The sequence below is a fragment of the Pelmatolapia mariae genome, linkage group LG7 (assembly GCF_036321145.2).
Source record: "Pelmatolapia mariae isolate MD_Pm_ZW linkage group LG7, Pm_UMD_F_2, whole genome shotgun sequence".
In the NCBI taxonomy this organism is placed as follows: domain Eukaryota; kingdom Metazoa; phylum Chordata; class Actinopteri; order Cichliformes; family Cichlidae; genus Pelmatolapia; species Pelmatolapia mariae.
Window position 1 is genome coordinate 51,716,456 of NC_086233.1, and position 25,595 is coordinate 51,742,050.

A 25,595-nucleotide genomic window follows, 5' to 3' on the forward strand; every position below is an offset into this window, starting at 1 on the left:
AGTCACACTGCTGTGTAGACTTTTATCAAAATTAAAATTCATCTGGATGTAGCATTTTCAGTGGGAGAAACGTTTTGTCCAAAAAACGCTACATCCAGATGAACAGAATCAACTTTGTGGGATTTCTTTACCTGGATGATTGAGCATCAAGATGATTTTTAAATTATTATTAGAATAATATACAGTTTGTCTCAGGTATAGAACACATGATCGTCTCATCCTAGGCAACTGATTTAAACTTTGAACCCTATTTTATAACTAGATTAATGTTACAAATGAAACTAACTGCACACCACCCTCAGCAAGCAACCCAAACAAAAGAAGACAAAATTCTGTGGAAGGAAGAGTTTCCTCCAAAGCTTGCTGATATTGGACACAGACCCCTGCACATACTATCACTGTTTATTTAAAAAATAAACAGAAAAACCACCACTGTTTACTAGCCAATGAAAATAATCTCGGGTTTATTTGGAGGAATTATAAAAACAGCAACCCTTTTCCTAGGTTTGCCGATCATCCTGGAATAAACACTTAGCCACCTAACGGTGACTAAGTGCTTATTCCAAATGGGTGGCCGTCTTATCCAGATGGGTGGCCGTCTGTCTGTAAAGGTTGATTGGAAGTGAAGAGAGCAGAGTGAAAAGAAGTGTGCAGTGATGAATAGACACTTGGGAGGCTGTTGGGCCAGAAACCACAGATATGTAAGCACAAAGGTACAGAGGTGGGAGACACAAAGGAAATAATGTGTCACAGTGGTAAAATGCATAGAGAGGTTCCTGTAGCAGCATAACTAGACAAAAGACACATGACTGTGTCTGGCCTAATTATAAAGCTTATAAAACAGATAAGCATCCTTTCAAAAGCATAAAGGCTGTCTCTTACCCAAGTCCTACACAATATAACAGACCAATCTGAGCAAAACAGTCCACCTGAGACCTGTTTACAGCTTTCAGCTTTACTTTGATGGCATATAAAAAAATAAAACCACCTATCGTTCCACTTCTCCAATTCAGGCTACCACAGGGCAAGAGATAGTACACCCCGGACAGGTCACAAGTCTGTCACACAGCTAACAGAGACAGACAGACAGCCTTTCACACTCAAATTCACACCATTATGAGCAATTTAGAATCACAAATTAACCTAACTTTACATTTTTGGACTGTGGGAGGAAGCCAGAGTAGCTGGAAAGAACCCAGAAATAGAGAGACCATGCAAACTCAACAAAGAAACGCTTTGGTCAGATTCAAACCCAGGACCTTCTTGCTGTGAGGCAACAATCCTAACCACTGTGCCACTACAAAAGCAATATAAAGTCCAAAAATGCTGCAATGCCCTAAGATGCCATAACAAAGTCTATATAATGCTCAGAACATTGGTGCAGCACTGCTCTTACAAAGGAGACACTTTCAATTCTCCCTGGCTGTTTGTGTTTTTACACAGAAATCCAGACTGCTTCTGAAGTAACAGCGGTCATGACCCTTATTATTGTAAGTGAACTGTAATGTGTAAGCCCATAAATGTTCCAGTAACTCTGATTCATCAGTTTTGGTCTTACTTAGTTGGTTCACTTTTGTAACACAGTCAAGTGGTGTGTGTCTCCCTCTACAGACCACCTAGGGAATGACTATGTTAAAAAATAAAATAAAGGCATTGAACTATGTGAATAGCCCTGTTTTAAATCATTTTAGGATGCTGTTGTGAGTGTCAGTGTATATACATGACTTCTATCGGCTGCTTCTTTTTTACAAGTCTTTACTGTTGTTGCAGTTTAACCTATTATTTTTGTGTGCTGGACTTTTACTTGAGCACTGTGGGCTTTGTTAAGTAAATCACTTAACCCTGGCTTATTTTGACATTTCTGGGAAATAGTCAACTGATCCAACCAAATAAGATTAATTTGTCGGCAGAAACACAGATTTCACAGTAGCTGTCAGCGAGCATCTGTTGAATAGAGCTGACTTTACTCTGATGTGGGCCAAGATAGCTGATTTTGTCATTGTGTGGATTAAAGCAATGGTAGCAGATGGCAAGGAGGGCCAATCCCTATCCTTAGTGCTGACACCTCACTCCTTGTACTTCATCTGATTGGGGTGGAGTTGGGGGAGGGGGGGTCCCCAGGAAATGCTGAACCAAACACAACAAAGCTTAAGCAAGCAAGCTCGGTTAACCTATCACTGGGGCCATTTAGAATCACACAGACATGCTGAGTCCTGTGTAATCAAAGCTTGTGCATATGTTAATATATGGGGCACAATATCATTAGCCTGTCAGGGTTAGGGTTAGTGTGCTTTATTTTCTACTTATTTGAGGTGGTTAAGTTTAGATATAAGTTTGTACAAAACTGTTACAAATGTAATAAAAACATTGGGGGTTTTAAACTTATTACTATTTTGAACTTTAATTATTTTAATCTCAAAAAAGTTCAAGTTTAAATGAATAAAAATCCTAATCCAAATAAAGAATGGTCATTTATTTTATGATTTGGCAAATTTGAGGATCCCGTAGAGAACCACTATAACTTTAAAAGTTAATCTCACTCTTTGACAACTGCTGACATTCAAGGAGATTATATCAAAAAGCTGCTTAGATTGATGCAAAGACTTATGAACTAGCATTCAAGGGCATCCTGTGAAGGACAATAAAATTATGCCTTCCTTGTTTTTTGCAGGGCACGTAGTTTTTATGCAATGCACCTCGCTACAATAATAAGTCTTTAATATGCACAAAATGTAGATATGTGATATAAGTTAATGCCATTCCTGACCCTTAAATGAATGCAAGGCATTTGAAATGACCCATGCATTTGAGGGTTAATGTAATGAGCAACTGATCTGTTTGATCTGACAAACAACAGAGCCAAGGTTTTACTGGTGACGCGTGTCCAATCACATGACCGGCGCTGTCCTCATAAATGTTTCCACTAAATACATAATCATCTAAACAGCTCATGGCAGCATGCTGCTAAAGATTGTGCCGTGTCTGCACAACAATCACAGGGCCGGGCAGGGAAGAAACGTGACAGTTATTCCTGGCAGATAAAAGACTCAAAGCAGGAGCTTGCTGATGGCTGCAGCATCTTAACTGTGCGGATGAGAGTCAACCCCTCAAAAAACTGAGCTAAAAAGGACTTAACATGTGTAGTTCCTAGAGTTAAGAACAAAATAATCATCTCGCCCTGACATGTGAGGAACACCTGTGCTACAAAATCTGATGTGGGAGTCCAGGTTGCCATACTTACATATGTATTTCTGACTTATGAATCTCCTCAGAGGTCGTTTTCACTGTAAATTTATACTGTCACCAAGTGTGAAGTGTAAATGCTAATGTGCTAAATTAAGGTGTCCAGAGTGTATGGACTTTCAAAGCCTTATTTATTACATCAAATGCTACATTTGCCTTCACCAGCACAGAAAGTTAAGTGGATTTAAATAAAAGTGGGAAACAAAGAAAATAGCAACAATAAAGGAGAACAAAATAAAAATAAAAATATCAAAGAGAGTAATAGTGATGACAAATGAATAAAAATATCCATTCAGCCATCCATCCAGTCTCCCTGATGCATCCACCAGAGTGTGTGAATGTCAGGTTAAAAGTGCTTAAGTAATAAAAAAAAAAACACTTGTATGGATGAGGCCTGTAGTAGGAAAACATCTGAAAAACTGCTATATAACTACCAATATAGTATAATAAAAGCGATTCACATACCACTCAGGAAGTCTCTGGTTTGAAAACTATTTTTTTTAAAAATATGTTTTACTTATACACTTATACTAAGCTCTTTCTAAATATTTCTTGTGTCTTTCAGTCATTGTCCAAACAGAGTCAGAGTTGAAGGTCACTGACACTCAAAAAGTTCCCACTTCATCACCACCAAAGAATCCAAACTAATCACCCCTCCTATCATATGTGCTTGATGCCATTTTTCATCAAGGACATCTGACAGATCTTACTGACCCAGGCGGTCACCTCCAACTTAATTTTGTTTGCCGGTAGAACTTCCTTACCAGTCTTTCCCTGTCTCCCTCCCTTCAAACCCTGATGGGCAGCATATGGGCTCTCCTCCCTGACTCTGGTTCTGCCAGAGGTTTCTTCCTGTTAAAAAGGAGTTTTTCCTTCCCACTGTTGTCAAGTGCCCGCTGACAGGGGATCATCTGATTGTTGGGATTTTCTCTGTATTATTGGAGTGTCTTTATCTGACAATATCAAGGACCTTGAGGTGACTGTTGTTGTGATTTGGTGCTATATAAATAAAATCGGACCGGAAATTGAATCGAATTGATCCTTTTGCACATCTGATAGCAAAATATTACTTTTAATGACCAGTCTCAAGCATAAGCCCTTACATTTTCAGTCTTTACAATCCCTCCACTCTTTCTCAATGCATAGCCTTTTGAGGCAGGCAGCTGTGACATCTGTTTCTTAAACTAAAGATTCTGATATACTTGTACTCTTCCTCATTTGTGCACTGATTTTATTCTGGTTAGAATCAGTTTTAGATATTTTCTTTTAAGAATTTTTTTTTGTCTTTTGTAGAAAAAAAAGTTTCAGAAGAAATTTCTACGTTTTGCGACTACCTGAATAGCTGATACTCAGATTGCTATAGTTATTCATTCTCTAGTAAGCTGATGGTAACATAACTGACAAAAGGTTTTGTAATTATCATTTAGCCTTTTCATATAATTTCACAAGCTACCACAGTGTGTCAAACCTGTGAGTGTTATAGGTTCTGGGTTTACGTGGCCCCATGTGCACAGCAATAATTTGAAGACAACCCATGCTTAATCCATTTATACACCAGTTTAGGGCAACAAAAAGAGCTCTGTTTTCAATGCTAAGTTGGTCTCTTAAATTCAAGAGTGATTTACTGAGGATAACAGTCGTGATATAATTCAGTCTATGGAGACTGTAGGAATCATTAGTATTAGTGTCTTTGTTATGGTGTTATATGTGGTCAGCTATATGCAATATTCAATACAGAAAATAGTGTGCACATTTCTTTAGATTTTTGAGAGATGAGAATTTCCGTAAAGCCATTCAAGGCAAGAAAGGATTCATTTGAGTTAATCTAGTTCAAATTTTCTTAAAAATAAGTTGCATCACTTAATTAGGCAGACAGGGGCTTCAGAGAAAAGCCACCATATGGCAGTAAAATGGAATTAAGGTTCAACCCTTTGCTGCTCTTTCAATCTTTGTGCTAATTCTTTTTCTTCTCATTATGCTCTTTCGTGACCCCCCACCCAGAAGGAGATCACATTTCATTGAAGGTTAAGCTCTTTTGCTAATTTGGGGTGGCTATCTTCTCTTGAGGTTGTTAATGTCATCGACAGAGTCAATATGGCACAGAAGGAACATCTTAACTCTGGTATAAAACAAAGCAAAACAAGACAGTCTACTGCTGATGAGCACTAATATAATAGTTTGCTTCTTGGCTGTTGCTAGCAGGAAATTTCTTCTGCAAATCATGCTTACAGTGACACTGATACAATCCTTGCAGCGCAGAACTGTAGTGCCATAAAGCTAAACTGCATCTCTGAACACATGAGCAAATAAACCAACACTGATGTTTTTAGGGAAAAAAAGTTGCTGTCTTGTAATATCATTTGGCATGATACAGAAATAGACTGATTATAGGAGTAATGTGGGGACATCGTTCGCAGCAGAACAGAACAAAACAGGATGAGAAGAAAACAATCTAGGAGAAAATTCAGTTTTTTATATAGTGCCAAATCACAAGAGCAGTCTCCTCAATGCACTTTAAATTCGAAATAAATAATAAAGAATGATTAGATGTCGAGTGGTGTAGAAACACTTAGTGCATCATGGGACACCCCCAGCAGCCTAGGCCTATTGCAGCATAACTAAGAGTGGATTCAGGATCACCTGTTCCAGCCCTAACTATATGCTTTGTCAAAAAGGAATGTTTTAAGCCTAATCTTGGGTGACTGTCTCCCAAATTCAAACTGGGAGCTGGTTCCATAGAAGAGGGACCTGAAAGCTAAAGACTCTGCCTCCCATTCTACTTTTAAATATTCTAGGAACCACAACTAACAAAATAACCAGAGAGAGACAGAAAGAAGGAGCGAGAGAGGAAAGAGGAATGAATATACTTAGTGCCTGTAAGTGGTGTGACTGATTGATTTACCCTTATAGACGGTAAAGATTAAGAGGATGACAAATCAGCATTTGCTTACACAGCGCCTGGTGCTAATCTCCTTGTCTTCCTCCAGACGACTCAAGCTCTCACACTCATTCTGGAGAGAGAGAAAGAAAGAAGACGGCGAGTTGTATCTCCCTTGACCCCAGCTTCATCAGATTTAAGCAGTACAAGAACATCAGCACTGTATCCAGATCACTCAACCAGGCTTATTCTTTAAGGATCTTCCCAGAAGCTTTCTGTGAGGTAGTGTAAAGAAAAAACTTTTGATGAGCATGTTTTTGGGAAAATTGTGGCCAGTACTTTATCACAGAAAACAGTTCATGCAAAACAGGAAGTCATCTTATGTTTATATGTCTTTCAGTAAGGATGGAGGAGCAGATTTCAAAGATGAACATGTTTTCATCGGACACCTTGAAGGACTTCACGCAACAGAGCACAGACGGAGCTCAAGCAGGTGAGCCATTACTTACAAATTACTAAAAATGTGCAAGATTTTAGAAAGCTTTAAGATGATGATTGTTAAAGGCTTCTCAGTACAGCAGACTAGACTCATAATTAATGCTCACAAAGTTTTAAATACATAGATTTACACACAGAATCTGACACAAAGCTCAAAATGCGTAAAAGAGTGAGCTAATTTTACATCAGTCTGTAGTTAAAACAGCGTTGGTGCTCAAAAGAATCTGGAGTGATTTTAAGTATTTCTACTATCTATTCTCTACAGAAAAAGGTCTGCGTAAATCGTTTGGCCAAGGCCTGCTTTGTAAAGTTTGCTCTGACTCAAGCAGTGGCAAACACTATGGCATCTTTGCCTGTAATGGCTGCAGCGGCTTCTTCAAGCGCAGTGTGAGGAGAAGACTCGTCTATAGGTGGGCAAGTGGCTCTGTGAAAGGCAGCTGTACATAACAGGAAAACAATCATATGACAATTAATGAAGTGCATTTTAACTCCATCTGTGTCTTTATTTCATAGATGCCAGGCTGGAAATGGCAGGTGCCCTGTTGACAAAGCGCATCGAAACCAGTGCCAAGCTTGTCGATTAAAGAAGTGCCTCCAGGCTGGCATGAACAAAGATGGTGAGAAACTCAGAAAAAGCAGACCTTGTAGATATTATCTGTGCGTATTGATATGAAATATCTAAAGCCTCACTGTGAGATGGTGTAGCTTTTCCTGTGCTTTGTTGTGGCAGCTGTGCAGAATGAGCGACAGCCTCGAAGCACAGCTCACGTCAGTCCGGACTCTATAAATGTCGAAACCAAAAAGGAGCACCTGGTCACCACTCAAGCGCTCAGCCCCTCTGACACCTACTCAGCAGTCATCTCCAGGCCTTTGGTCACGTCGTCAGCTCCAATTTCTGCCACAGTAAAACCTTGCAGCAACATAAGTAACAACCACCGCTTTATGGTCAGCCTGCTGACTGCAGAGACCTGTGCAAAACTGGAGCCAGAGGACGGTAAGATCAAATGAAAGAGGTAAAATAACTTGGAGGATAGAGGTGTAAACCTATTTGTCTTGAAATGAGTAAAAATATTTTTAAAACAGACTTTTTGATTTGACTTTACTGTGTGGGATATTTGGATTGTAATGCCTATGTCTCTTTTTCTGCTACACAGTGGAGGAAAATATTGATGTGACAACAAATTCAGAGAGGGACCTCACTCCCTTCGACAGCCGCTTGTCCCCTTATACCTCCAGCTGTCCAGAGAATGTGTATGAGACATCGGCACGACTCCTCTTCATGTCAGTCAAGTGGGCAAAAAATCTGCCTGTGTTTGCTCACTTGCCATTTCGTGACCAGGTGAGGCCTGTAGACAGATATTTTTTCTTTGTGTATTTGTATATTAAAATGTTTTTTTTAACGTATATGGATAGTGTGTGAGACTAATGAGATTCTCAACATTTCTGTGAAATCCTCAGGTGATTCTTCTTGAAGAAGCTTGGAGTGAGATGTTCCTCCTGTGTGCCATCCAGTGGTCTCTGCCCATGGACAGCTGTCCTCTTTTGTCTCTGCCAGACCTTTCTACCCCACAGCAAGCCAATATCAGCCTTCTTACTGCTGACCTGCAGATCTTAGAAGAAGTCTTTAGTCGCTTTAAAGCCCTGACTGTTGACCCGACAGAATTTGCCTGTCTGAAGGCCATTGTGCTGTTTAAGCCAGGTAAGGAATCACTGATGCAGCGATGGTAGTCACTGATTTCTGGATCACCAAACCGATGTCAGCTGTTTGAATCTCCCGCGCAGAGGTACGCAACCTTAAAGATCCAGAACAGGTGGAGAATCTACAGGACCAGTCACAGGTGCTGCTGGGTCAGCACATCCATTCAGTGTACCCCAACCAGGGTGCCAGGTAACTGCACTTTCTTTTCTAACAAAATACGACAAAATCTTCAAACATAATAACAGCTGGAGAACGTCAAATCTCTCCCCCTCACAGAAACATTAAGCTCTTTTTGTTTTTGTCCAACAAGGTTTGGGAGATTAATTCTTCTGCTGCCTTCCCTCCGCTTTGTGAATTCAGAGAAGATTGCTAAGCTGTTCTTTCAGAGGACTATTGGCAGCACACCCATGGAGAAGCTGCTGTGTGACATGTTCAAAAACTAAGCACACGGAGGAAAACTTCCTGCAAGCAACAAGCTGTGTGACTGTGTAATTCATGCATTATACTGATGACTTCTTTCATGTTTAATGCAAAAAAGCCTTTATGACAAAAGATATTTTGACATATTACTGTTTGAAAAACACAGTCATGAATGGATCAGAGACATTTATGTGAAACTGTGCTTTTTTTCCTCAAGAAAAAGGCTTACTTCTGGTTATGGCATTCTATTAAAGGACATTTTTCTGTTAAGTTATAACCACAAAGTCGTCTTGTGAAGCTTACAGCTAGACTTAATCATTCAGTGTACTGACTAACAGGCAAAATAACAGTACATGCCAGCAAACATGTTTTTAAATGTTTTAAATGTCTATAAATATGAAGTTATATTGTCAAGTATAATGATTTCTGGGAATTTTTTTCTATTTGATTCAAATAGAGTAAATAAATAATGCAATAAACATTATAAAATATAGAATTCAGTATAAAAAGTATTAATCTTTTGAGAAGAACATGAAACAGAAACCAAAGCGCTCTGATAGGTTTATCTTCCAACTGTTTTGTGACCATCATGTTCTTTGTTGAATTGTATTAAATGTATCAGGTTGTTCTCAATGGTCTGAAAAAATATTAAAAGTATGACACAGAGATTATAAGAAAGAGAAAACCATATTTATACTGGGTAAAAGACAATTATATCCACAGGTGCAACAGCTCTGTGGTAGGCCACGTTTTGTACTAGAGCAAACAGAGCATCACATTCTCTTGCATATATCATACATTTGTTTAGAACACTACTTCAGATACATAATTTAAAAGTTAATTTCTACAAATGAGTAAGACAGGGGTGAAGCAGTGCAATATATTTGTTAATTCTTCTTATCATTATGTTAATATTGTGCATAGTGCCTTCGAAATAAAAGAGATAACATTTAATTCATAAGGAAAATGTATACTGCTTAAAAAATAGGCTTTGGGGTCACAACAAAAAACTGTGACTTGAACATATAGTGGAGTACTTTTAATATGTCCATGTTACCTTAACAGATGGATTATAAACATGCAGTGTAATGAGAGGAGGGGCTTCACCTACCTTTAGAATGTGAGGGCCCCAAATTGCAGAAGACCTGCAAAATTAAGTAATTGAATAATTAATTAACATCTATATATACAGTGGCTTGCAAAAGTATTCGGCCCCCTTGAACTTTTCCACATTTTGTCACATTACAGCCACAAACATGAATCAATTTTATTGGAATTCCACGTGAAAGACCAATACAAAGTGGTGTACACGTGAGAAGTGGAACGGAAATCATACATGGTTCCAAATATTTTTTACAAATAAATAACTGCAAAGTGGGATGTGCGTAATTATTCAGCCCCCTGAGTCAATACTTTGTAGAACCACCTTTTGCTGCAATTACAGCTGCCAGTCTTTTAGGGTATGTCTCTACCAGCTTTGCACATCTAGAGAATGAAATCCTTGCCCATTCTTCTTTGCAAAACAGCTCCAGCTCAGTCAGATTAGATGGACAGCATTTGTGAACAGCAGTTTTCAGATCTTGCCACAGATTCTCGATTGGATTTAGACACCAGACAGGTCAGGGATAAAGTTATTGAGAAATTTAAAGCAGGCTACAAAAAGATTTCCCAAGCCTTGAACATCCCACGGAGCGCTGTTCAAGCGATCATTCAGAAATGGAAGGAGTATGGGACAACTGTAAACCTACCAAGACAAGGCTGTCCACCTAAACTCACAGGCCGAACAAGGAGAGCGCTGATCAGAAATGCAGCCAAGAGGCCCATGGTGACTCTGGACGAGCTGCAGAGATCTACAGCTCAGGTGGGGGAATCTGTCCATAGGACAACTATTAGTCGTGCACTGCACAAAGGTGGCCTTTATGGAAGAGTGGCAAGAAGAAAGCCATTGTTAACAGAAAACCATAAGAAGTCCCGTTTGCAGTTTGCCACAAGCCATGTGGGGGGCACAGCAAACATGTGGAAGAAGGTGCTCTGGTCAGATGAGACCAAAATTGAACTTTTTGGCCAAAATGCAAAACGCTATGTGTGGCGGAAAACTAACACTGCACACCACTCTGAACACACCATCCCCACTGTCAAATATGGTGGTGGCAGCATCATGCTCTGGGGGTGCTTCTCTTCAGCAGGGACAGGGAAGCTGGTCAGAGTTGATGGGAAGATGGATGAAGGCAAATACAGGCCAATCTTGGAAGAAAACCTCTTGGAGTCTGCAAAAGACTTGAGACTGGGGCGGAGGTTCACCTTCCAGCAGGACAACGACCCTAAACATAAAGCCAGTGCAACAATGGAATGGTTTAAAACAAAACATATCCATGTGTTAGAATGGCCCAGTCAAAGTCCAGATCTAAATCCAATCGAGAATCTGTGGCAAGATCGAAAACTGCTGTTCACAAACGCTGTCCATCTAATCTGACTGAGCTGGAGCTGTTTTGCAAAGAAGAATGGGCAAGAATTTCAGTCTCTAGATGTGCAAAGCTGGTAGAGACATACCCTAAAAGACTGGCAGCTGTAATTGCAGCAAAAGGTAGTTCTACAAAGTATTGACTCAGGGGGCTGAATAATTACGCACATCCCACTTTGCAGTTATTTATTTGTAAAAAATATTTGGAATCATGTATGATTTCCGTTCCACTTCTCACGTGTACACCACTTTGTATTGGTCTTTCACGTGGAATTCCAATAAAATTGATTCATGTTTGTGGCTGTAATGTGACAAAATGTGGAAAAGTTCAAGGGGGCCGAATACTTTTGCAAGCCACTGTATATACACACACACATGTATATATACTCATTAAATGATTCAATATCAGTTCATTTCATTTAAATTTCTAATTTTAATGACACATTTAATTAATTATTTAATAATGTTTTTATTTAATATATGTTTTCACTTGTGGCCCTCCGTCTTCAATATGTCTAGAGTGCAGGTGTTTAAAACAGGTACATTTAAAATGTTATATATAACCCCTTTGTAAATCCTGTTCACTCACGTCTATTTACTAATATAAGTAAAGACATTACACATAAAAAACACATCGAATCTTTGGAAATTAGTTTTTGACAGATGATCACTTTTTGGCACAACCCGGCCTATTTTAGGGATTATCGCCCACAATCCAGAGGGCGGCGCTAATGCGCCTAAAGGCTATTTGACAGCCTCCGTGGCAGAAGAGGAAGAAGCAGAGGCGTACCAAAACAAAAACAGGGAAGTGCATCAGCATAGTGAGCAAACGTAAAAGTGTATGAAAACAAAGTTTTTGGCGCCCTGACATCTGCACGGTGCCCGATAAACAGTATGAAGGTGCATTAATTAGGCGATAGCGATTATTTCAAATTACCAATGTTTAAAAACTCGTATCGTTTGCTCCCTCAAAGGGACTTCAGCACTCCGAGAACTCCTGGTTTGTTTGTGGACTCTGACAGCTACCACAAAGGCCTTTCGTTTGACTACATCCCCAATGTTACTGAAAACGACTTCACAGGTAGGACACTAGTTAACACGAGCTGGTTTAGGGGGACATAATTTGTGGTTTAGGGTACGATGGTTATTCACTTCAAAGAGAAAGTAAGGTAGACACTTAGCCTCTTTTTCGTAACCGCAAAGGATTTTTAAAAGACGTCAACATAAGTTATATCAAAATACACAAAGAATATAATGAAGTGTCTCATATATTAGAGGTGGGAATCATCAGACAGCCCACGATATGACATTATCACAATACTTTAGTCATTTGTTCCTATATTTCATATACTTTAGCATACTAGTACACTTTGTACACCGCATAGCTCTGGGTGCGAGTGACTTAACTTGACCATCAATAATGAAAATAACCCCTTCTTGGGGTTTCTCCCTTTTAGACACCTCCCAGGGATGGTTGTCGTGGATCTGCAACCTAGTTGTCATCTCCCTGGTCTACATCTGCACCTTTTTAACCTTTCCAATAATGGGATGGTTTGTACTGAAAGTAAGTTTGGCTTAATGAATTGCACCCATAGCATCTCCACTCACTTGTTGAGAATAAGCAGACCTTGTTTTTTTTTTTTTTTTGTTTTGTTTTTTATTATTCAGACTGTGCCAAACTACCAGAGGATAGTAGTGTTTCGTCTGGGTCGAATATGTCCTCCAAAGGGCCCTGGTATCGTCCTTGTGCTGCCTCTCATTGATCAGTGGCAGAAAGTAGATCTGCGCACCCGTGCTTTCAACATCCCCCCTTGCCAGGTAAACTGCCAGACATGCTATTATTGGTATAGCTGGCCTGTGGCATTTAAAAAGATGTTTCAGCATGTTTGCTAAAAATTGGTTTTGATAGTCTTTTGGATGAGATCCCCTCTGCCCATATACATGTATGGGCATGTATGTCTGCCCATATACATGTACAGTACATGATAATTAATAGCTAAAGAAGTGTTACATTATATCTTTTTATCCTTGAGCCACAGGAGAGGTTAGCATAGGATGAATTACATGATCTGTGTGCCGTTGTTTCCTGGTTGCTGATTGCATAAGATCAGTTGATTTTTCTTCTCTTGCCACACTGTAACACAACACTTCTGAATTATACGCGTCATTTACCATTTAAAAATGTTTTAAAAGCGGTAACTTCAGTTCCATGAAATTTATGTTGTGTGTGCTGGAGATAATTTCTTCCTTCTCATATGGCTTAGCCTGTCATTCTTACCTTTAATACACTTTTTAAAAAAAGACAAAAACAATTCAAACTTCAAGCTGATGGCACAATTTATATTCAATTGAACTTCAAATTTTTGCAAAACCATTCCTCTTAGGAGCTGTGAATGTTATTTACTTAAGAGGAGATGCTTATGTACTACTCATTCTTTTGCCAGTTTGGCTTCATGTAAGTTCAGCTGTCAGTACACTGTGCTGTTATAGGTGACTACTCGGGATGGTGGTGTGTTGTCAGTGGGAGCAGACATCCAGTTCAGGATCTGGAACCCAGTCTTGTCAGTGGTGTCAGTCCAGGATCTGAATGCTTCCACCAGAATGACGGCACAGAAGGCTTTGACCCACAGCCTGGCCAAGAAGACCGTCAGGGAAATTCAAACTGAGAGAGTGAAACTAGGGGAATATCTTGGGGTGAGGACACGCTTCAGCTACTCTGTGCTGATTTCTTTGCTGTATCAGTTCATGCTTACATTCATGCTTCATGTTTACAGATGGACATAAACGAGATGACTCGTCCTTGGGGGCTGGAGGTGGATAGAGTAGAGCTTACCCTTGGTTCTCTACTGAAAGCCCCAGAGGACAGCCCCTCTGCCCCCCTGATTATGCCCTCTGCACCTGGACTTGAAGGCCTCACTGGCCCCATTCAGCAGTTGGCCATGCACTTTTTGAGCCACGGTGCCACATCACGGCCTCAGCAGGGTAAGACAGAACACTTAAAAAATCTTCTTGCATTTTTTTCATAATTACTGCTGTAATCTTTACCTCTTTCTTCAGAGGACAGTGTAGCATTTACAGATGAGCTCAGCAGTGCTGCTGAGTCTGTCACTGCCACACCAGGTTGTGTTGAAGAGCTGCTCAGTAAAGTCAAGCTGCTCCTGTCTGAGTCTTTGGTCCGCCAGGTTGGGGCCTGTTATCAGTTTGACATCAGCTCAGGAGATGGACAACAGCGCCGTTACTATGTAGATCTGAGCCAAGGTGATAAATGTCACAATTATGGAATTTTTACTTGGCGCTAAATGTGTGTATGAAAACATAAAAAAATGAAATCTGTCTATTTCCCTTTGTACTTTAGGTAGCGGTGCAGCTGGGGAAGGGTCCTTGTGTCGAGAACCAGATGTAACCCTGAATATGAGTGACCGTGACCTTCTGGCCATGTTTCAGGGTGAACTGCGACCAATAGCTGCTTTTACAAGTGGCAGACTTAAAGTCCAGGGAGACATTAAAACAGCCATGAAGCTGGAAGAACTCATAAAGCTACTTAAGAAACATCAACTATAGTACATTTTAATTTATTTATTAAATCCTTAATTTTAACTATAAACTGTGTTTTTCATGTATGCTGTGACTGAATTTCTGTAATATTCTTATCATTTCTCACAAATTCAAAGTAAATGCTTGTTTACAAAGATAACGTGCTTTCTGAAGGTTATTTTATGCAACACTGTTTGAAACATGATTATAAAAAGAGCCATGAAACTAGATAAAAGCTTCAGTAATGTGGCAGAGCTCTGTCATAATCAGATATGCCGTTCTTTGGTCTATTCTGCGAGGTTCAACTAGAAAGCCTTGATTAGGGCAGAAAGGGGGGCCGACTCTAGACCAGCCTCTCGCCTCCCTCTTTTTGCACCAGACGTCCTTGGCAGAGCCAGAGTAGCTGCTGAAGGTAGAGCAGAGTGAGCATTTTTTGTTGTTCAGATGGCCAAGTGGAGTGTTAGGCGTAGCCCTGTGATGCTGCCGCTGTGCTGGGCAGAGGAGCTTACAGCATCAGGTGTGCGCTGCAGCAGCAGCATGCCGATGGTCAGACAGGCATACTCGGAAAGCAGCAGCATCGTCAGGCCTTTCAATGAGGTTCCTGGACTGTGGAAGAATGGCTGGGCTAACTTGTACAATTTCTGGAAGTTGGATGGCTTCAGAAATCTTCACCGCCTCATGTTGCAGAACTTCAACACTTTTGGACCCATTTACAGGTAAAGGAGTCCAGGCTGTTTGATTCGTTCTACATAAAATGAAAAAATTACTGCACATGGCTGACCAAAACGTGATGGGTTTTAAGAAAACAAAAAAACAAACCTGTAACCTACAATTTCCAAGATCAAATGTTCATCTCACAATTTCTTTTCTTGTTTTCTGTATGGCAGAGAAAAAATAGGTTATTATGAAAGTGTAAATATCATCAACCCTGAGGATGCTGCCATCCTCTTCAAAGCAGAGGGCCATTATCCTAAAAGGCTGAAGGTTGAAGCATGGACATCATACAGAGATTACAGAAATCGCAAATATGGAGTTCTTCTTAAGTACGTCCTGTTATTGTCCTCTTCCAACTCTTCCACTATTCAGATACTTTGACAAAACCAGTCTTTTCAGTAAGCATTACCAGTGCTAGCTAAATACTTTTAAATTAAAATCTGATTGTCACACAGGAATGGAGAAGACTGGAGATCAAACCGTGTGATTCTCAACAAGGAGGTGATTTCCTTGAAGATGCTGGAAAACTTTGTGCCTTTGCTGGATGAAGTGGGTCAGGATTTTGTGGCCAGAGTTCACAAAAAGATCAAGCGAACTGGCCAGAACAAGTGGACCACTGACCTCTCTCAAGAGCTCTTTAAATATGCATTAGAATGTAAGAATAACATTTATTTAAAATATTCAATTCTAATTATTCCTGCCTTTTTTAAACTCAATCACACATCACTTGTTTCTATCTCATGTTTGTTTTGTCCAATATAGCGGTGAGCTCAGTGCTGTATGGTGAGCGTCTGGGTTTGATGCTGGACTACATTGACCCAGAAGCTCAGCATTTCATTGACTGCATCACCCTTATGTTCAAGACTACTTCGCCCATGCTGTACATACCTCCTGCTGTCTTGAAGCAGACTGGATCAAAGGTGTGGCGGGACCATGTGGAGGCCTGGGATGGCATATTCAACCACGGTAGGACACATAGGTTGAAAATTTAATTCTGAAATTTAAAAATACAGTTTTGCTTTTACTGTGGTGCAATTTCTTGTTTCATTTCTATCCTTTCGTTGCATCAGCGGACCGCTGTATCCAGAACATCTACAAGAAGCTGCGTCAGGATGCAGGCACTCCAAAGAAATACCCAGGAGTCCTGGCAAGCCTGCTCATGCTGGACAAGCTGTCTATTGAAGACATCAAAGCCAGTGTCACTGAACTGATGGCGGGTGGAGTAGATACAGTAAGGAGAAAAAAATCAAAGTATGAGGAACTGTGTGACTGTTATCCAGATTTTTAAGGCTGCTTCTGGTTGTGTTACAGACTTCTATAACGCTTCTGTGGACGTTGTATGAATTAGCCAGGCACCCCAACCTCCAGGAGGAGCTCAGGGCAGAGGTGGTTGCAGCTCGGGCCGAAAGTCAGGGAGATTTGCTGGAGATGCTGAAGCGGATCCCTTTGGTCAAAGGTGCTCTGAAGGAAACACTCAGGTGACTGAAACACTTGTTCAAGACATTTAAGATAAGACCAGAAAAGATACACTTTATCAGAATGAACTTTTGCAATTCTCTTAGTTCATTAGTTTGTGTTTCTTTTATAAAAGTGGTTTTCTTTTTGTGTCTCAGGTTGCATCCGGTGGCAGTGAGCTTGCAAAGATACATAGCAGAAGACATAATTATTCAAAACTATCACATCCCAGCTGGGGTAGGAGGCACAAAAACATATAAATGATGTATCTATATTTGAGTATTTGACCATTTTCATACAAACTCATGTTGTTGTGTCTGTATATGTCTGTATGTGTATTCAGACTCTGGTCCAATTAGGGCTGTATGCTATGGGAAGAGACCCCAAGGTGTTTTTTCGTCCGGAGCAGTATCAGCCCTCTCGCTGGCTGAGGACCGAGACCCACTACTTCAGAAGTCTGGGCTTCGGCTTTGGGCCCCGTCAGTGTTTAGGACGAAGAATAGCCGAAGCAGAGATGCAACTCTTTCTTATCCACGTAAGATATATAATCAGCAGTATTTCCATATACATGTGGCACACTGACATCATACAAACTGCCAGTGTTACTTTTGCAGATTCTTGAGAACTTCAGAGTGGAGAAACAGCGACATGTGGAAGTACAGAGCACCTTTGAGCTAATTCTCTTGCCAGACAAGCCCATAATATTGACCCTGAAACCTCTACAAGCAAGTCAGTAACATCGTGTTTGATGAAATTAACTGTAAACGGCTTCACAAAACTCCACAATATGAACAACAAATGAAAATCTTCCAACCTTAGAGTTGTAGGGAGAGCAAGAAAAACACAGGAAGGAAGGAATAAGCTAAAGCTGTGCAGTAAACCTCAGTTTTTACCTCAGTATTTCTATAGCTAGACAACAAAGTAATGATACATATTGTAGATTGCTTAGTGAAAAATGTGATTACTAAGGGACATGTACTCTGTGTGTGAAATATACTAAAAATCCGGAATGCATTGTGCAAATTTATTCAACCTGTACTTGGCAAAAAATGTTCATTTATGTACCAATGATGAATAAAAAAATACAACTGATACAAAGTATCTGTTTTTATATGTAATTGTCTATGGTTTACATTTAAAACACACTTTTCAGATTAAATCATCACATTTGAATTACATCTAAATTTTAAATCACAGACTCTGTGTGTACCATCAACAGTTCAATTCATTTGCAGGTCTTTTTACAGGTTTTGCTTCTGCTGTCCTCTTTGCTGGTATAAGGAGCTGTAGGAAGTAACATGCAGTATGAGAAAATATTAAATCCCTTCATACCATAATTATATAGAGAAGAGTGAGGCCTGACTGACCGAAGGAACATTTTGAAGGATTGCTGTGGATGTTCGGATGAAGCCGTGCCTGTGCTCGCTCAGTTTGGTCAGCATTTCTTGCTTCTGTCTCCCCCATACTTTAGCATTCTCCTCCAGCTTTAAAGATGCAAAAGAAAAAAATATATATTTATAAGGAAATAAATAATTAGACCAAGTATATCTTATTTATATTTTCTTTACCTGAGCTTCCAGTGTTTGGATTCGTGCCTCAGCCCTCTCCAATTTATGTCGTAAACTCCATTCCTCCTTGTGTGTAAAAAAAGAAAAAAAAGTGTCACTTTCAGGAGTTGCGAGGGAAAATTTGGATACTATCATAGTAATTAGCAATATTTAAGGAGTTTAAGAAGTACCTGGTCTGACTGCTGTGTTTTGAGTGGTGCAGGCAGCTGGTGAATCCTTTCCAGCTCTTTTCTGAGACGGGCGTTCTCTGCTGCCAAGGCTGATTTCATTTCCTTCTTTTTAAGGCCATCTTCTCAGCATGAAAGGAGATCAGACACTCCACTCAGTGTCAGTGCTTTTGTGACCATAATTGTTCCCACTGGGTGCACTTACCTCCTTCCTTTAGCATCAGCCTTTTGTCACCACGATGAATATTCTTGTCTCTGAGCTTTCCATCTAATGCTTTCTCCATTTTTTCTATGACCTAAAAATAAGGATGGCACAAACATAAATATCCCCACATGCGAATTATAAGCTGCTAGTCACATGAGAAGCATATTCACTATCGTCAAATTAGATTAGTAACAGACTGTTCACCTCTTCCTGCTGTTTCACTGTGGCCTCTAAAGTTGCCATCTTTGCCAAGTGACTCTGGTGATGCTGCAGATCCTTCTGCTCCTGCTGGAGGACTCTGCTGAGCTTTAATAGCTCCTGCTCACTATCATTTTTCTGCACAAAAAAAACACAATACGAGTTATATAATCAATGGAACGACACTTTTCTGAGACATGTTTTAAAAAATATTCATAATGTGTGTGGTGTGTTTTCTAACCCGGATGAGCTCGTTCTGCAGATGTTGTATGCGGTCCCTTTGTGTGGCGGCCTTGCTCACCTCACTGGTGAGCTTGAATTTTAGAGTGGCTTAAAAAGAGCAGAACAATCATCAGAACTGCAGAAACTGTCTGTCATCTCTTATTTACAGGGAATGTGTTTTTTGTACGTTCACTTAAAAACTTGATCGCTGAGCATATCTAAGTAATGAGTTCGAATTTCACACTAGTTTCAATAACATGTCAGTTTTATGCCATGTGCTTTGGACCAATAATAATCAAAAGATCCATCAATATACTTTTGAATTTGAATGGATCTTTCGGAGGGATGGGACTTAAATCCTATCCTTTTGCTTTTGATGTTAGCAAAGAGACCTTCTGGAACGTCCTTTCACCGAGGGCCACAAACTGTCCTTCAGGAGATAAGGGTTGTAGTACACACGGAGCTTATCGTGGTCCATGGCCTAAATAAGCTTCCTTATCACAAAATGACAGTCTGCCTGGGAATGGACACTCACAAGGATTAACAAACGCATGCTGAGCAGCCTTCGATGTCATGACTTCATCTGCCAAGGAAATGACCTTAAGTCCGTTACGGCACTGAGAGAGAGCTAGCTGGGTGGTAAATTATCTGACATTAGTGGATCAGCGCCTAGTCCTTTATTTGCTCTTAACTTCTTAGGATTTTAAAATTTTGCTCTGAGACAAGATGATGGTGTGTGGATAATATAAAGCTGAGTAATACTTAAATGTTAAATTCAATGAAATTTTATTTATATAGTGTCAACAACAACATCCTCAAGGGACTTTATATTGTAAGGCAAAGACCCTACAATAACGCAGAGAAAATCCCAACAATCAGACAAACCCCCTATGAAGAAGTAATGTGCAACACTGGGAAGGAAAAATGATGAGAGGGCAAATAACTAATGATGAAATGCAGAGTGATGTATAAACATCCAGTGAGTGAAGAAGAAACACTCATGGCATCACGGGAAGCCCCCAGCAACCTAGGCCTATTTCAGCATAACTAAGGGAGAGTTCAGGGTCACCTGATCCAGCCCCAGCTATAAGCTATAGACTTATAAGCTATATAAGCGAAATGGAAAGTCTTAAATCTAATCTTAAAAGTAGAGAGGGTGTATATCTCTTGAATTCAAACTGGGAGCTGTTTCCACAGAAGAGGGGCCTGAAAGCTGAAGGCTCTGGCTCCCATTTTATTTTTAAAACGTAAACTCTACTTTTAAATGCCCCCGTGAACCACAAGTAAGCTACCAGAGAGTGAAGTTAGGGTGATTTATTACTTTTGTACCTATTCGGTCAGCAATTTCAGCTTTGGTCATGACATCAATGTCAGTGTCGGCCAGAAGATCTCGTCCAAGGTCCTGCTGCAGAGACAGATCACTGCGGAGCTGACTGTTTTCTGCCTCCAAAGACAGCACCTGTGTCCTAAGTGTTATTATATCTTCTGCCATCCTAGACAACGCTGAGCGATAGTTTTCAATCTCCTGGTGGTGAAAGAGTGCCTGTAAGTCTCACATTAGAACATTTTCAGTGGCTTAAAAGCAGAGGTGAGAAGTAATGAAGTACAAATACTTCGTTACTGTACTTAAGTATAGTACTTAAGAAGTAACCAAGTACAAATACTACAAATAGTAGAATTATCAGGTATCTGTACTTTATTTGATTATTTATTTTTCAGACAACTTTTTACTTTTACTACCTACATTTTTATACAAATATGTGTACTTTCTACTCCTTACATATGCAAAACAGTCTCGTTACTTTCGGTTCAAAGGTTCATTCATAGATTATAGGTGGGCCGGAAGGAGTGCAGGTGTCCGCAAGTTGTGTTCGCGGTACTTCAGAATCAAGCTAGCGCCACAGAAGAGGAGCGAGCATAAAGGAAGTAACGTTTTGTTAAGTGGCAGGTAAGTTCAAATTTAAAACTTATATGCAATGTCTTAATTTTTAATCACATATTGGATTTGTGCATGAGGTGTTTTGTTAGATTATGTGTTTTCATTTTTGTGAAACAAACTAAACTATACTAACTTTGTGCCATTCAAATGTTGCATGAATATTTGGGGTATTTTGCCCAGGATAAACAGGCTAGCTTGCATTAACGCACTGTGCTGGACTGTATCAAAGTGGCTGTGGTGCTTATGGTTAGAATTAGGTTACATCAAATGCATCAGAGATGAATTTGCATTTAAACTGATGATGCTTAGATTAATTAACTGAATCCTAACTTTATACCAACTATATGCTGTCTAGTATAAAGAAACAGTATAGTGTCAGGGGATGGACATAACCCATGGTAGCTTGTGAAACTGCTGACATCTTGTTAAATTCAGTTGTGTAAATCCACAAACAGCAGCAGGTCAGCTGATCACAGCCTGTACACTAAGAAAATCTACTGACGCTCACATTAATTATTATGAGTTGGAATTCTTTTTCCCACTGAGCCACTACAGAGATCTTAGGATTCCCCCCACCTGCTGAGTCCCACTGTAACCAATGACTTTACTCGTTTTCCTGTTTAGGTATGGAGGCAAAGTTACCCTCTACAATGTAGGTAACAGAAAATGGTTATTTTTTAAAATTCTTTTTCACTGTTTGTGTCCTACTGGTCTACTGCTACTTGCATTGAACCTTGTTAGTGCCTGTCAGATCAATAAATGCCATTCTTTTTAGTGCTTATAGTGGCATTTTACTGTCATGCACTGACTGGTGTCAACAATAAATTCACTGGCCTGTTGAAACAATTTGATATTAGGTGGTTATGAGCGAGCGCCACCACTAGATGTCTCCTCAACCCCATGTCTTAAGCGAGTAATACAGGCTGTATTACCATAGACAGACAAACAATTATAGCAGCAAAAGGGATGAACAGGCTTGAACTGGTTTTAAATAGGATAACTGGTAACTTCTGGTTTTCAGATATGCATGTAGCATGAGACATGGTTTATTACTCCAAGCCAAAAATGAATGTAATCCATTGACTTGGATGTTCCTCTAATTGATTGGTTAAGGTTTGGTATAATGTATTCATAACTCTGGCTCCTCAAATTCATAAGGGCATACCACTCCATCCTGTAAAGGTGTTTTGTTAGGGAATATTTAACTGGGGAGTTTGCACAAATTTTAGTCGTCTAGTCATGCATGCACACACGTTCCTCTCTAAAAGCTGAATTTCAGTAGAAGCGAGCAAAAAATATATATTTCTGGGAAATTCTTTAAGGAAATTTGTTTCTTTAAAGGCTGACAAAATGAGTCTGGGAGCAGAGCTTTTTTATCAAAGCATTTCTTTGTACAAGGCCCCTGGATGTTGTCTAGCAGCATGTAGCACCCATTGTTCTGTCACATGCTCTTCTATCAAGTTGAATAGCCAGAAATGAATGGAGACAAGAGGCAGGTCCAGCTGTATGTATGAGCAGGGGGGGGTGACGATTAGGGGATTCCAATCTTGGATGGTGTTGTTGTGCCTCCCATGGGACACAAGGGGTGAAATTGAGCATCTAATTGAAAGGGCAGGGACGAGGTGACAATCATGACTGTAGATGAGATGTCGTCTCTGCTGGGGGCCCAAAGCAGTGATGTGAAGAAGAGCTCCCCGTGATGAGTCTGGAAAGTCCTTTTATGTATTGAAAATAAAAGGGAATCTCTGTCTCTGGCTGGGTCCCTTCTATTCTGTATGATATAAAGCCATTAAACAGGTTTGATGTCATGCATAAAGTCACTTCAGGACAGATGTATGACAGCTCGACTGAAACATGAGCATTTCACATTTGGCTGCATTTTATTAACCACATTATTTTGCATGTAAAGTATTAATAATCATTGTCTATTAAATTTTAAATATGCACTTTTGCAATGAAAAAAAGCCAGTTGATACTCGTTGATAAATTAGGCATATATAAAATCTACACCCACAGACAATTTAAGGCAGTGTGCAGACATAACAGTCTGGCTGTAAATAAAACAGGAGAAAATGGCAAGATATTCGAAAACAAAATGTTATTGGAACACTTTAAGCCTCATCAGCTTAATCCTCCTTCAGTGCAATTACAGTCAAGGAGAAATGTTAATGTATTCATTTTATCTCCACACTGTGACTGTTTGCTTTATCATCTTCCCATTTCACTGGCCTCTCTGTGTCACTGTTCACTAACTAAACATGACATAGGATTGCCTCACTGATTGATTGAACAGTTAAGATATTGGTCATGTCTATTCACCTTTGTTTGGAGGTCAGAGATCTCTGCTACGTGGGGATCATCCTCAAAGTCATGCAGAGGGGGCCTAAAGCATGAGCACACAATTGTAGTCTAAATTTAAATCTTTCATTTACTTTCGAAATAAATCAAATAAATCTGTTTCTCATATATTTTTGCACCGTACCGCATGTGTGGATGAAGAACTTGATACGTGCTGTTTATGTTAGGTTTGTTATTCTCGGTGGAGTCTGCCCTCTCAGCTGGAGTATTCTGGTCTAGCTGGGCAGTGCCTGGAAGCTCAGTCTTCGCTCTGTTGAGGAGCAGCTGATTATCTGGTAGGATCTGTGCCAGGGCATCATGAGATGGGAGATTGTATTTTCCCCTCTGAAACTGTAGAGCACATATTGTGTTTGATTGTCAAAAATGATTTCCAAACTTGCTCAAAGCTGTTTCAGAAACAAATGTTGTTAAAATCTGTATGAATATCAAACAAGCATCACTTAAAATGCTAATGGTCTCTTTTAACTTCATTTACTGTCCCAGAAACATACAAATTATGCATCATAACTTACTCAGAGTAAATGATAAGCCAACCTGAAATGCCCAAAATATGTACTTATTTGATTTGCCACTCCAGGTTGGCTCTAAAAGCAACTCCTATGATGAAAATGTAGAGCTTTGGACAAAAATGATTTTCTAATTATTCTTTGTCCACTAATCATATCAGTGCTTATAAGTCCAGTCTGCATGACACATGCTAACTAGGCAGCTAGTTTACTTGGCTTCACCTCCTGTAAAAGATAAAAGTAGCTGAAGCCAAAGTTTAAGTGCCTCAAATCCGTATTCTTTTTTTTTTTATCAACTCCTTTGGTGTCAAAACACATCTTAAAGACTTTAAATCAGTAGTTCATCCATCCATCCATCTTCTTCCGCTTTATCCGGGGCCAGGTCGCGGGGGCAGCAGCCTAAGCAGAGAAGCCCAGACCTTCCTCTCCCCAGCCACCTCCTCTAGCTTATCCGGGGGAACACCAAGGTGTTCCCAGGCCAGCCGAGAGATATAATCTCTCCAACGTGTCCTGGGTCTGCCCCGGGGCCTCCTCCCGGTGGGACATGCCCGGAAAACCTCACCCAGGAGGCATCCTTGTCAGATGCCGAACCACCTCAGCTGGCTCCTTTGATGTGGAGGAGCAGCAGCTCTACTCCGAGCCCCTCCCGGATGGCTGAACTTCTCACCCTATCTCTAAGGGAGAGGCCAGCCACCCTTCGGAGGAAGCTCATTTCCGCCGCTTGTATCCGCGATCTTGTTCTTTCGGTCAATATCCACAGCTCGTGGCCATAGGTTAGGGTAGGGACGTAGATCGACCGGTAAATTGAGACCTTCGCTTTTACGCTCAGCTCTCTCTTCACCACGACGGACCGTTGCAGGGTGCGCATCACTGCGGCCGCAGCACCAAGCCGTCTGTCCATAAAAATTATTAACAGAATCGGTGACAAAGGGCAGCCCTGGCGGAGCCCATTACCCACCGGGAACGAGTCCGACTTATTGCCGGCAATGCAAACCAGGTTCTTGCAACGGTTGTATAGGAATCGAATGGCCCGTAGCAATGGGCCAGACACCCAATACTCTTGTAGCACCTCCCACAGGACACCCCGAGGGACACGGTCGAATGCCTTCTCCAAGTCCACAAAACACATGTAGACTGGTTGGGCAAACTCCCATGCGCCCTCAAGTATCCTTGAGAGGATAAAGAGCTGGTCCAGTGTTCCGCGACCAGGACGAAAACCGCATTGCTCCTCCTGTATCTGAGGTTCGACTAGCAGATGAGCTCTCCTTTCCAGCACCCTGGCATAGATTTTCCCAGGGAGGCTGAGGAGTGTGATCCCCCTGTAGTTGGAACACACCCTCCGGTCCCCCTTCTTAAAAATGGGGACCACCACCCCGGTCTGCCAGTCCAGGGGTACTGCCCCTGATCTCAACGCAACATTGTAGAGGTTTTTCAACCAGGACAGCCGTACAACGTCCAGAGCCTTCAGGAACTCGGGGCGGACCTCATCCACACCAGTGGCTCTGCCACCAAGGAGTTGTTTAACTGCCT

General features: G+C 40.6%; 4 protein-coding genes across 4 annotated transcripts; 3 read left to right on the top strand and 1 right to left on the bottom strand.

Annotated features, from left to right (window-relative positions):
• Window positions 1-6,244: 6,244 nt before the first annotated feature.
• nr2e3 (nuclear receptor subfamily 2, group E, member 3) lies at window positions 6,245-9,629 on the top strand. Its single transcript, XM_063481105.1, has 9 exons — window positions 6,245-6,403; window positions 6,522-6,614; window positions 6,885-7,029; window positions 7,133-7,236; window positions 7,350-7,613; window positions 7,774-7,958; window positions 8,078-8,318; window positions 8,402-8,507; window positions 8,629-9,629. The coding sequence occupies exons 2-9, from the start codon at window positions 6,527-6,529 to the stop codon at window positions 8,759-8,761; spliced, it is 1,266 nt and encodes a 421-aa protein (XP_063337175.1). The 5' UTR covers window positions 6,245-6,403; window positions 6,522-6,526; the 3' UTR covers window positions 8,762-9,629.
• A 2,355-nt stretch (window positions 9,630-11,984) lies between these two features.
• Window positions 11,985-14,883, top strand: stoml1 (stomatin (EPB72)-like 1). Its single transcript, XM_063479607.1, has 7 exons — window positions 11,985-12,280; window positions 12,657-12,763; window positions 12,868-13,017; window positions 13,690-13,893; window positions 13,974-14,181; window positions 14,257-14,457; window positions 14,555-14,883. Exons 1-7 carry the CDS (start codon window positions 12,139-12,141, stop codon window positions 14,758-14,760), a joined length of 1,218 nt encoding a protein of 405 aa, XP_063335677.1. The 5' UTR covers window positions 11,985-12,138; the 3' UTR covers window positions 14,761-14,883.
• Window positions 14,884-14,894: 11 nt separating this feature from the next.
• On the top strand, window positions 14,895-17,942 carry LOC134631356 (cholesterol side-chain cleavage enzyme, mitochondrial). The gene is made up of 9 exons (XM_063479606.1): window positions 14,895-15,449; window positions 15,621-15,776; window positions 15,903-16,102; window positions 16,210-16,413; window positions 16,518-16,678; window positions 16,759-16,925; window positions 17,061-17,139; window positions 17,246-17,437; window positions 17,517-17,942. The coding sequence occupies exons 1-9, from the start codon at window positions 15,178-15,180 to the stop codon at window positions 17,637-17,639; spliced, it is 1,554 nt and encodes a 517-aa protein (XP_063335676.1). The 5' UTR covers window positions 14,895-15,177; the 3' UTR covers window positions 17,640-17,942.
• Window positions 17,943-18,101: 159 nt separating this feature from the next.
• ccdc33 (coiled-coil domain containing 33) lies at window positions 18,102-25,194 on the bottom strand. Its single transcript, XM_065471501.1, has 11 exons — window positions 25,024-25,194; window positions 23,684-23,889; window positions 23,521-23,584; window positions 20,592-20,787; window positions 19,282-19,370; window positions 19,047-19,178; window positions 18,843-18,933; window positions 18,641-18,759; window positions 18,471-18,536; window positions 18,270-18,386; window positions 18,102-18,186 (listed from the first exon to the last, which is right to left on the bottom strand). The coding sequence occupies exons 1-11, from the start codon at window positions 25,192-25,194 to the stop codon at window positions 18,115-18,117; spliced, it is 1,323 nt and encodes a 440-aa protein (XP_065327573.1). The 3' UTR covers window positions 18,102-18,114.
• Between the last annotated feature and the right edge of the window lie 401 nt (window positions 25,195-25,595).